The sequence below is a fragment of the Nannospalax galili genome, unplaced genomic scaffold, assembly GCF_000622305.1.
Source record: "Nannospalax galili isolate Female #2095 unplaced genomic scaffold, S.galili_v1.0 scaffold406, whole genome shotgun sequence".
Lineage (NCBI taxonomy): Eukaryota > Metazoa > Chordata > Mammalia > Rodentia > Spalacidae > Nannospalax > Nannospalax galili.
Genome location: NW_008357033.1, coordinates 3,241,817 through 3,254,724, shown reverse-complemented (window position 1 = coordinate 3,254,724; position 12,908 = coordinate 3,241,817). Strand labels below are relative to the sequence as shown.

At 37.8% G+C, this 12,908-nt stretch overlaps 1 protein-coding gene across 3 annotated transcripts in view; it reads left to right on the top strand.

The window, feature by feature from the left end:
* Positions 1-12,908, top strand: part of Rad18 (RAD18 E3 ubiquitin protein ligase) — a 117,677-nt gene that overhangs the window by 77,296 nt on the left and 27,473 nt on the right. For 2 of the 3 annotated variants that reach the window (XM_029557102.1, XM_008854811.3), the window contains exons 10-11: positions 103-234; positions 6,018-6,180. In XM_029557102.1, coding sequence (XP_029412962.1) covers positions 103-234; positions 6,018-6,180 — 295 coding nt within the window. The remainder of the gene's footprint in view (positions 1-102; positions 235-6,017; positions 6,181-12,908) is intronic. The other variant, XM_017794794.2, reaches the window with a different exon arrangement.

Sequence of the window (12,908 nt, the reverse complement as noted above, 5' to 3'; positions counted from 1 at the left end):
CCTGGGATGCTGTGCTGAGCAGCTCTTGTACCTGCTACACCATTCGTTGTGTGTAAATGGTTCATGTTCATGCCATCCTTACCAGGTTCTTTTGAATTTCAGGTAAAAAACATCACAATGAATTTCAGTTTCTGGTGGATCAGGCCAAAAAAGGATACAAAAAAACTGGTGGAATGTCAAAAATGAAAGTAATGAAAAAAGATGAACCTATAGAAAAGCTATCTGTACACATTGGTAAGAGATCTGCTAAAACCAAAAGCATGGTGAATTTCATTATTTTTTATTATTCTGCGTGCGTGCATGTGTGTGTGTGAGAGAGAGAGAGAGAGAGAGAGAGAGAGAGAGAGAGAGACAGACAGACAGACAGACAGACAGACAGACAGACAGACAACTTGAGGGAGTTAGTGCTTTCTTTTTTTAACATGTGGGTCCCAGGAATCAAACTCAAGTTGTCAGGCGTGGTGACAAATGAGTTTACCTGCTGAGCCATCTCTCTGACCCTCATTGTTTGTTTTTATTATAAAATGAATATAAAACCAAAGGAATTTATTGAAGTTATTAGGTATTTGAAATGGAAGAAAAAAGCATAGATAAACTTAATATTGTTAACTACAAAGTAGCTTTATGATTCTGGGAAATAGAGTGGAACAAATGTCCTTAAGAGATAGTCTCTAAGCCTGTCTACCTTTTAGTTAATGGAAAGCAGTAAGTTCCTCAGTTATTTAAACTTATGAGAATCTTTTTTAAGTATAGGATTTATTGCTGGAGACCCTAAGATAACCTACAAAGAGAATGAATTGTTTTTGTTACAGAACTCTGGATGAAGTGCTCTGATAAACAGTCTAAAGCTAATGCACTTGGTATGCCAAAACATGACTTAATTTTGATCCATTTTTAAATTTGAGATTATATTTCTATTATTAAAACTTTGGGCCAGTGAGCAAAACAATCAATGGGGAAAGGTGCACAAGAACATTCTTTACTGTTTTGTCTTTGTTGCGATAAAATGCACATACCACCATGTATATTTTTCACATTCATAAATGCATACTTATTGCTACTAAATACCTTCATAGCACTATTAAACTGCTACTGCTATCTACACCCAGAAACTCTTCACCATCCACAGTACAAACTGCTCAGTTCCTAACTTCTCTCCCTTCTGTCACATAGCCTAGGTAATCCCTATTGTACTTTTTAATCTATAAATTTGCTTGCTCTAGGTAGCAATGTAAGTAAAATTATGCAGTGTTTGTCTTCCCATTTTAGTATATTTTTCTAAGTATGTTTTCATTGTTCAACAATGTTGTAGTGAATACTAAAATTTTATTCCTTTTTATGACTTCAATAATATTCTATAGTATGTATGCATGCTGTTTCATTTACTCATTTATCTGAATTATTTCACCCTTTTGACAATTGTGGTGTTTCTCTGTACAGTTTCTCAAATATCTGCTTAAGTCCCTGCTTTCAGTTCTTTTGACTCTAATGTTGGACCTAGTTTCATTCCTGTTGCTGTGGTAAAACACTGATCAAAAGCAACTTTATGGAGGAAAGGGTTTATTTGGTGTACAATTCCAGGTCATAGTCCATCATAGAAGGATTTGAAGGCAGGCCTGCTTGGTGTTCCATACAGCATTACCTTTAACTATAGAACTCATCAGCCAAAGCAGTACGGCAGGAACCATGAAAGTGCTGCTTGCTAGCTAGCTTTCTTATATAGCCCAGGACTACCTGGCTAGCTAAAGCCACTAGTCTTGCCACTAGCCCACAGTGGGCTGAGTCCTCTTGCATCAATTGATGATCAAGACAGTCCTCTACATAACATGCTCATGGGCCAGTCTGATCTAGGTAATTCTTTAATCGAGACTTTTCCTCTCAAATGACTCTAGGCTGTGTCCAGTTGATTGTTAAAGCTTACTGGGGCAATGTCTAAATGTGACTTCTGGTTCATATGGTAGTACTATGTTTAACCTTTTGAGAAACCATCAAATTATGTTGCACAATGGCTGCATTGTTTTACATTCCCATAGGCAGTGCATGTGAGTTTTCTTTTCTCCACACTCTGAGCAGCACTTGACTTTCCTTCTGGAGACCATCTTACTAGGTGTGAAGTATATGTCACCATGGCTTTAGTTTGCGTTTTCCTAGTGTCTAATGAAGTTGAGCATCTTTTCATGTACTTAATGACCATGTGTTTTTTTGCTTTGTAATGTATTCAAGACCTTTGCCCATTTTTAAATTAGGCTGTTTCTGGTTTTGTTTGAGCTTTAGGGTTTCTCTCTCTCTCTCTCTCTCTCTCTCTCTCTCTCTCTCTCTCTCTCTCTCTCTCTGTGTTTTACAGATATTTTCAGACACTCTTTATACTTTTTTGTTTGTTTTGGTTTTTTTGGTTGGTTGGTTGGTTTTGTTGTTTGTTTATTTTTAAAGAGAGGGTCTCCCTGTAGCTTCAGCTGACCTGGAACTCCCCATGTAGACCAGGCTGATCTCAATCGCACAGAGATCCATCTGCCTCTGCCTCCTAAGTGCTGAAATTAAAGATATGCACCATCACACCTGGCTCTTTGGGAGTACCTTTTATGCACAAAAGGGCTTAACCTATTTTTCAATATATTTTTTATTGAATTTTGTGTATTTCATACAATACATCTTAATCATATTTAAGAATCCCTCTCCTATCTATACCCCCCATAACCTGCCCACTGGATTTCATGCATTCTGTCATATATGTTAAGGGCTATTGAGTCAAGTTTCTGTACCCAGGTGTCCCTCATTGTGAGTTCATCCACTAATGTGAGTTCATCTGGAGCCTGTTTAGCTTCTCTAGTGTCACTTCCTTAAAGATCATCTCTCCCTCAATAGTTCTTCAGCTAAGGTTGGGACCGCCTGCCAATTTCCCCAGTTCTATGCTGGGTTTTTGTCTCATTGAGTTTGCATGGGTCTTGTGCATGCTGACATCATTGCTGTAAGTTCATTGAGCAAGTTCCCAGAAGCCTGGAAGTCTCTGTTTCCTATGGTCAATGGGCTATCCTTGTCTCCTACAGTCTTTCCACTACCTCTTCCACAATGGGCCCTGGGCCCTGCACGGGTGAGATTTAATATATGAGGCCAATCTGCTGTCTCATATTCTCTATTCTTTGGCCAGTTGTGGCCTTTTGTGAATGTACTTATTAAGTGCAGTTTATTTTTTCTTTTTTTGCCTGTGCTTTGGTGTTAAATATTTGAAGGCATTGCCAAATACAAAGTTGTGCAGATTCTTCCACCTTTGATTTCTTTCAGAAAGTTACAGTTTCAGCCCATATTTTTGGATATTTGATCATTTTATTTTGATTTTTATATATGGTGTGAGATAAGTGTCCAACTTGGTTCTTTTGTATGTGCATGCCCAGTTGTTCTCACCACTATTTGTTAAAAGTCTTCTTTCTCTGCTAAATGCTATTTATGGTCCTGTTAAAAATCAACTGATCCTGTCTGGAGCTATGGCACATGCTTGTCATCCCAGTACTCTTCAGTGATTGTAGATAGGAGGATCATGAGTTTGAGCGCGTTCGCCTACAGAGCAAGAATTTGTTCTCCTGCAACCCCTAAAAGAAACCCAAAGAAGCAAAAATCCAACTGACCATATAAAGATTTATTTCTCTAGTTCTTATTCTATTCTTTTGATATGTGTATCTGTTCTTATGCCTGTACCACACTGCTTCAATTATAGCTTTATAATAAGTTTTGAAGTTGGAAAGCATGAGTCCTTTGCCTTTAATTTTCTTACTCATTATTTGGCTATTGAGGACCTAGAGATTCCATGTTAATTTTAGGTAGTTTTTTTTTTTTTGTAAAAACTACTGTTGAGAATTTTATGTTGGATTATATTGAATAGCTTTGTGTAGTGGATTACATTGATTCTATAGGTAGCTTTGTGTAAATGTCTTTCCATTTAATTATATGTTCTTTAATTTCAGAAGTTTCACAGCGTTCAGCAAGCCAAGTTGTTTTTCTTTATTTCACTGGATTATTTCTGAGTGTTTTATTCTAGGTGCTGTTGCACTCCTTATTGCTGTCCTTAGGTCTCCTGGCACCTTTCAAAAGTTAGTTGCTGTCTCAGTGTATACCTCATGATCTTTAAACAACTTGGACTTATTCATGTAGCTGTTAAAGAACATTCTTAAAAACTAGTTTAGTTCTTAAGAAACCTGATGCAATATTTCCTACTAGAAGAGAACGTTTTCTGTTTATTAGTAGAATCTCTTGGATATATTGGTTGCTTGTGCTAGGGGATTATTGCATGTGCATGTACACTTAAGTGCTGTAGTCTGGGCTTCAGAGGTGATTGATGCTGTTGGATTGCTGTGGGTGAGTGGAGATGTGTAAGAGGCGAGAAGTGGAAAAGGGGAAGGCAGGCTGGAAAGGTGGACTTTGTGTAGTGTCAACAGTGAGTGCAACTGATGTTCTTTAGAATAAACTTGAAGTGTCCTATTAATGAGCAAGATGTGAACGCTCTCGAGAGCAAACTAGCTTGTTTTTGTTGCTTATTTTAAGGCAAGTCTGATGTCTGAGCCTCATGTTTGGGCTGTTTGAAGTCCTGAATTCCAAGGTGTAAGGGCAAATAGGAAGAATAGCTGCCTTAGTGCTCACCAACTGTTATGTGATATTTGTCCCCAACAGTATTTTATCTTCTATAAACTAATGTGAGAAGGGAAAAAGAGAAGAATGTAGTTAATGCACAAAAACCAAAGGTTTTTGTGAGTTGAGTCCCTGTTTCCTGACCTTCCAGCTTGATTGCGTTCTTCCCACCTCAGAGTAATAGAATTGCCTGAATGTGGGGTTTCCCTCAAGGTGCTACTTGTTACCTGTTTACAAGAAGATCTGGATGCTCTGGAAGGTCACCTGGCTAGTGCCCTCTTCTCCTCTCCCTGATGAACTGTAGAGGATGTGGCTTCATTTTGGTAATGATACTTATTGGTAGTCAGTGACATTAGGCGTTTAGGAATGCGGTTTTTGCTGTATAATAAAAGCTGAGTCATTTCTGGAAAAATTTTGAGCATATGAATTCTGCAAAGTGGGTTTGGGTTTGCTTTTGTTTTTAAGGAATTTGTCTCATTCTTCTTCCATAAATTTTCTCTGCTAACAAAGCCTTAACAGTTTTGTTTGTTCATTTATTTACTCATTTTTCTGGATCTTAAAGATAAAATAGGAAAATCCCAATGGTGCTGACCCACATTGTGAAAGAGTCCTAGGCAGTAGAGGGTTTTGAATAGCTAGTGTTTTTTGCACTCATATTTTCAGACTTCTGGCTATGCTTTTATATCATCTTCTTTCAAATATCTTGAGGTTTTCCTGAATCTTTATCTGTAAAAAGAAACTTCAAAAACAGAATATGACAAAGGATGTATAGAAATGTGACATATATCAGAACAAATGGAGATCTTTTTAATTTCTATTTTTAATTTTTTGAGACAGGGTCTCCCTGTCCAGCTGGCCTGGAACTCACTATGTAGACCAGGCTGGCTTTGAACTCACAGAGATCTGCCTGCCTCTGCCTCCCAAGTGCTGGGATTAAAGCCATGAGCCACCACGCCTGGCTTATAGTGAATAAATTTTACTTAACAGATTAAGTGTCCATAGACGTTCACTGTCATTTAATGATAACAAATACTGCGATTCTCTTACTGAGTTTTTGTCTTGTTAACTTGTTAATGTTCTCTAATTTTTGAAATAAGTAATGATTATTCCTTAGTAATCTGCTAATAAAAACTTCATTAGTATTATGGTTATTCCTTCTGGTTTTAGAGAAAATTTTATTTTTAAATGCATTAATCTTAGGAAAACATAACATGAACAGGCTAATTAGTCAGAACTGCAATGCTGATCATTCTGTAGTTTCAAAATAAGTGTTTTATTGACTTCTGTTTTATTAAGTAGAAATAGCAATATTAAGTGTTTCAGAAATGATAAGCTTATATATGTTGTATAACTATGTTTCTTTTCTTTTTCTCTCTTAAAATTTCATCTTCCTTTTTTAGGAGAGGAAAATGATAAAATGAAATTCTCACATATGACCTCAGTAACAAGCTACTTCCCTCAGTCCAAGCTGGACTCCCCTGTGCAGTCAGAACCTGAGAGGCCAGATGACTCCTCTAGTTGTACTGACATTCTCTTCTCATCAGAGTCAGATTCGTGCAATAGGTAAGAGATGTGTAGAAACAAGTTCTGTTTCCTCTGTCCTAGTCATTCTGCTGTTTTATGACAAAATACTCTGACAGAATCAACTTAGGGAGAAAGGCCACTGTTTGAGGGTCCAGTCCATCATGGTAGGGAAGTCATGGTGGCAGGAGCATGAAGCAGCCAGTCCTATTGCTTCCACAGTCAGGGAGAAGAGAGCGATGAATGCTGCTGCTTGGCTCATTGTTTCTTTTTTATGCAGTCCGTGACTCAAGTTTAGAATGGTCCTGCCCACTTTTAGGATGGGTCGTCCCATCTCCGATAACTTAAGATAATCAATCCCTCACTGGTGTGTCTGGAGCCTGGTCATCTAGGTGCTTCCAGACCCTGACAGAATTGACAGAAACAGTATCAGCCATCACACTATGAATATGTAAATTATAGACAGAAATGATTAGTAGATAGTTTCATGGTATAGTTTGTCAGTTTTCTTCCACTTCAGTTTCTGTTCATTGCTGGGTCATCTTCACAGTGATAGCAAGCCAGGATATGGGAGGATAGTGTAGTGACCATCTGGTGACTTTGTTTCCTTTTCTAACTTGAAGTTTTTTTTTTTTTAATTTTTAAAATTATTTTTATTTTATATGTATGAGTGTTTTGCCTGCATGTGTGTAAGTGCACCCATGTTGTGCAGTGCTTGTGGAGGTCAGAAGAAGGCATTGGATCCCCTGGAACTGGGGTTTTGGACAGTTGTTAGCTGCCATGTGGGTGCTGGGAATTGAACCTAGGTCCTCTGCAAGAGCAGCCAGTGCTCTGGACAGCTGAGCCATCTCTCCATCCCCTCTACCTTGAAGTTTATATAGGTCTTTTTTCTAGAATTGGAAATGAAAGCATGATAGACAGTGATTTTTGTAGAAAATGCATGCATAAAGGGGACGATCAGAAAATGGTACATAGGAAAGAAAAGTAAAAAGAGAGATTTAACTCGTAAATAGAATAGATTAGGAGAATTTTTGTAAATTGAAGATTTAGTGATAAGAGGTTTTAAAATTTTTTTAGACAGGGTCTCCCTGTAGCCCCAGCTGCCTGGAACTCTATGTAGACTGGGCTGGCCTCAGTTTCACAGAGATCCTCCTGTTTGTAACTCCCAAATGCTGGGATTAAAGGTGCTAATCGTGCCTGACTTGGTGAGGGATTTTTAAAACATGATTGTATTAGTTTTTTTTTTTTTTTTTGGTCTTTTTTGAGACAGGGTCTCCCTATAGCCCCAGCTGTCCTGGGAACTCATTATGTAGACCAGGCTGGCCTTGAACTCACAGAGATCTGCCTGCCTCTGCCTCCCAGTGCTGGGATTAAAGGTGTGGTGCTACCACACCTGGCTGTATTAGTTACTTTTAAAACATGATTGAATTAGTTACTTTTCTTATTGCTGTGGTAAAATTCCTGACAAAAGATACTGAAGGAAGGAAAGGTTCATTTTGGCTCATGATTTGAGGGTGTAGCCCGTTATGGCCAAAAAGGAAGGTGCAGCAGGAGTTTGAGGTGGCTGTTTGTTTAGCATCCATAGGCGGGGAGCAGGGAGAGATGAATGCTGCTGCTCAGCTCATTTTCCTTTTTATCCAGTCATGCCCCCGCCTACAGAATAGTGCCGCCCACATTCAGGTAGGCCTATCTCCTTAGTCAACCACTCTGGAAATGCCCTTACAGACATGAGCAGAGGTGTTTCTCCTAGAGGATTCTCTATCTAGTCACATTGACGATCAAGACCAACCATCACAATTGGAGACTGAAGAGATGGCTCAGCAGCACTGCCTGCTTGTCCAGAGGACCCAAGTTTGGTTCCCAGCACTCCCATGGTGGCTCACCAACTATCCTTAACTCCAGTTCCAGGGTATCCAATGCTCTCTTTTGGCCTCTAAGTGCATGTGGTGCACTTAACATACATCCAGGCACAACACTCTCATACACATCAAATCAGTTTCCACCAGGGATTATCTCCCTGAGGGGTTATCTAATTCCAAGTGGGCAGCCCAAAACTCAGGTACACATGAATACCACTAAATGGACTCAGTGATATATAAATCTAGAAATGTACATATGTATCTGTAACAATAATAATCAAAGAAGAGGTCAAGAAATTGGGGAAGGAGTGGGGGGCATGGGAAGAGTCAGAAGGGGTCTGGGATGGATGGAAATAATGCAAATATAAATATGTATGCAATTTTCAAAAATAAAAAATCTTTTGCACATAAAAAAATGAAATAATTTATAAAGGAGTAACCATCACAATGATGTATTCTAAAAAGATGGTACAAGTTTATTTTATCCGCACATACACAAACATGCATACACATACACTCACACTCAAAGCTACATACATGTTGTGCTCTGGTGTTTGACTTTAAATTGCAGGTTGGGCCTCTGCCTCTCTGCCTCTGCCTCCTGGAATTAAAGGCCTGAGCCACCACTACTAGTCCAGCAGTCAGATACTTTTGAGAATGCTGTGCTCCTTTTGTTCTTAATACTTCAGAGAGAATGTTTTTGTGGAAAAATACAAATGATGTAGATGCTGAGCAAAACTTGAGTCAGGTATGAAAATATTCCAGAAATACTTTAACTAGTTTCAGTTACATTTTTATACATGCACAACAATGGCATTAAGAACGTATATTGAGAGTAGAGCACTTGGTAACAAGCATGTGGGCTGGAAGTTTGTATCCCAGAACCCACATAACCAACTGGCCAATTACAAAGGCTGTAACTTCAGCTCTGAAGAATCTGAAGCTCTCTTCTGGTTGCCCAGGTGCACACACATATACATATATACATACATACATACATACATATAAACATACAAACAATAAAATCAATCTTAAACACCCTAATTTTTAAAAAGCTATCTGGGTCTACATAGTGAGTTCCAGGCCAGCTGGGACTACAGGGAGACCCTGTCTCAAAAAGACCAAAAAAAAAAAAAAAAAACCTGTCTGGATATATATATATATATAAATCAAATTTTCTAAGGTAGAAGTATTAGAGCTAAATTGGCCTCAGTTTTTTCCCCCTCTAATTGTCATAGAAAATAATGCTTTCCTTGCCATCAGCATTGTCTTAGACTTTGAAATGCAGCCTCTGAATATGAATAAGGTCCCTGACTTATTCCAAACATAATTTTCACCATCCTAATTGGAAATCATAAAGTACTTTGTAATGCTGGTTGATGGTAGCCTGGCAGAAGCCTGTCATAGTATAATGACCCATTGGTTTATGCCAGTATCATTTAGTGACTCCAAACTTAGTCAAAATAGATACCATTTGACTAGCATACTATCACCACACAATTCAGGAGAAGAATTCAAAGTGAGAAGAGACCAGTGAAAACTTAATTTTTCTAGTAAAATCCTAGCATATCGGAGGTCTGGGGTTTTTATTTGTTTTGTCGTTTTTCATGGTGTTCAGGCACCAAAAGGAAGGGGATTGGGTACTGAGGTGACAGGTGAGGTCTTCTGCAACCCTGAAGTTGTTAATCCTGTTGTTTTTGACAGTAGGGTTGGTAAGTGATCTGAATGCCCATTTACTACTTAGCCACTATAGGTCATAAATAAACCTAGAATTATATTTATTTCTTACATATCGAAGTGTTTCTTTTGCATTTTTAGAAAAAAATTTCCATTTTTTTTCATTTTCTGTTCTTTTTTAAATTTGTTTTTATTGAATTTTTGTGTATTTTGTACAGAATATCCCAAACAATTTTAATCATCTTTATGCCCCCATCCTCACTGGCACCCCCCACCCCCCACTGGAGCCTATATACTCTGTCATCGTGTTAAAGCCCAATGTGTCAAGTCAGTGACCCCAGCCATTCCCCAGTGCAAGTCCATCCACTGAGGTCTAGTTAGCCTATCTAGAGTCTCTTGTTTTAGGAAGATCAGCTCTTCTTCACCTAGCCATAATCAGTTGCCAATGTTCAGCTAAGATTGGGGTCTACTGTTCATTTCCCCAGTTTTATTATGGGTTTTTGTCTGCCTGAGTTTGCATGGGACTTGATGCTGATACTGTTGCCATAGAATCATATGAGCAGGTTTGCAAGAACTTGTAGGACTCTGTTTCCATATGGTCATGCACCTCCTCCCTGGCCCTTACAATCTTTCTGCCCCCTCTTCCAAGATATTCCCTGAGCCCTGGGTGGGTGAAGTTTACTATAGGAGTCCTGTCCAAGGATCAGCATTCAGTAGACTCTTTATCTCTACATTTTGGCCATTTGTGACCTTTTGTGTTCCTGGCCGTCTGTTGCATGAGAGATCTTCATTAATGAGAATTGAGAGATATTAGTGTCATCTTCATTATCCAGGTTCTATGTTCCTTACACCTTAGGTGTAGAGGTTGCATTGTAGAGGCACTCAATGGGAGGAAACTCAAGTGTGGTACTGTAAATATAACCAAATACACATGGCTGGAGTGGTCATAGATCTTAGAGAAAATCCCAAGACTGTCACATCCCTAGAGTAATGTAATTTCTTGCTATGTGCAAAAGATGTATCCTTATATTTACAGACAAACATCCCAGTCACCACTCATCAAAGAAGCTTATTTTGCACCAGTTGGAGACTCTTACCAAGTACCACAAGTGTTCACACACAGACATTTATCTATGCATTGCCCAGTCCTAAGAGACACATCTATAAATTTCCATTCTTCTAATGACTGTTTTATTTTCATTGTAAAACCCTACATTTTCAAAAATACTTTAAAAATTACATATTTGTTTATTGTGAAAAATAGAAAAATTGAATTAAAAGAATAAAATTTCATAACTGTTTTGAAATAACAGCATTAGCACATTCATAAATGTGCTCTCCCACAGGTAAAGGTGTGGGTAGATAGATAAAAGCAAAACAGGATGATACTGTTTTCAGTACCTTTCTTTATAAAGGAAAGGTCGTGTTGTAGGTCTAATGTGAGTGGAAATAAGTTGTGAATTGCCTTTTTTTTCATACAGTCTTGCTATTGTGCACAGTATAGATCTGATCGTCATGTGGAATAAAGAGGTTGGTCTTTGTGCTAGAGCAGTATTCAAGCTCATATAACACAGCTAACTGATGACTAAGAATAATCTTGAGTATGTGTGTTCAGTCCAAATATTTATTATGATAACGTGATCATATTGCTGACATAATTCTTGACACTTAAGTACTACTTTTATAATTCACATTGTATATACTATATTGATCTTCTCTTTGCCAGCTTGAAAACAGATGATAAACAAATTAAGAATTTTAGATCATTGTTCAGTGTCTTGCTAGATGATTTCCAGGAGTTCAAGACACTTGTCCAAATTTCTGTAAATTAACTTATTATTCTTATTAATCAAGAAGAGTGCCTTTGTTTACCGAGTTTTGATGAGCCTAGGACACTATTAGCACAATTTAGCATTTTTGTTGAGAGCTAAATTAGAAGAAAAAATGCTGTTGATTGTGACTCTAGAGAGCAGAGACACTGTCTTCATGAAGGAATGATTTGTGAATTTTGTTATGCTTTTTCTTGGAAGACTCTTGCAGTCATTATTTTGAAAAACTATTTGTGCATTTGAAAGAGGTACTGTCTTTGGGCATGATTTGGAAAAATATGAATAAGGTCTCTTGATTAGGTTTTGTTGCTGTGGCAGTATGCAGTTTCTTGATTTTGATAATTGTATGGTTATAGTTATTATGTGGACTTGTTCTTTTTCTTTCCTTCTTAATTTCTTAAATTTCCTTCCCTCCCTCCCTGTGGCCCTCCGTTCCTCTGTCCCTCCATCCTTTCCTTTCTTCTTGGTTTTTTGAGACAGGATCTCACTATGTAGCTCTGGCTGTCCTGGAACTTGCTGTGTAGACCAGGCTGGCCTAAAACTCACAGAGATCTACTTGCCTCTGCCTCCTGAGTACTGGGATTAAAGGCATATACCACCATTGCCTGTCAAAATTTTGGGGGGGGGGGTTGGATTTGTTCTTAAGACATATACATTAATAGATTAAAAATCAGTGACAGCAACTTACTGTCTGTAGTTGAAGGAATAATGTTTTATATGTGTGTAATATCATAACACAGATGCGGCAGACTTAACAATTGGAAAATCTGGTGACTTGTAGGTTTGAAATTAAAGGGTGCTATTTGGGATGGGGGTGTAATGTTGATTAAGATTTTTTGGGATGTTCTGTATGAAATACACACAAAAAAATAAATTAAAAATGTAAAAAAAAAATCTTCTGAAAAGAATAATTGACTATAATTAAAGAATTTGGTTGTTATACTTCAAGGGAAGAAGTTTTCTAAAAAGAAAAATTTATGCTTAAAATTTATTAACCAAAAAAGGGGTAGCCAGGGATGTTAAATATGGTTTTCATTTATTTTGGCAATATATTTAGAGCCTTCCATATATGTTTTTCTGAGCTTTGATATATTAAAGAACATGGGAAATTATGATTTTTAATGCTTATAAATATCAACTAATATGATTCTGTGACCAAGTTTGTAGCCCACCCCTAACTCAGGCAAGCCTTTACATAGATAGTGAGAGCAGGCCATAAAAGAATTCATTTATTAGTATATAAATGAATAGCATTATAATTTTTCCCAGTTTCTGACCAAAATAGGCTTTTGGTGCTAAGTTATCAGCAGCGTCTTTGTGAAGGCAATGCCATACAAGTATAGACACAGAGTGCCAGGCCAAAGAGTGCTTAGCTATTGACCTTTGTTTTCTATATTTCCATAGA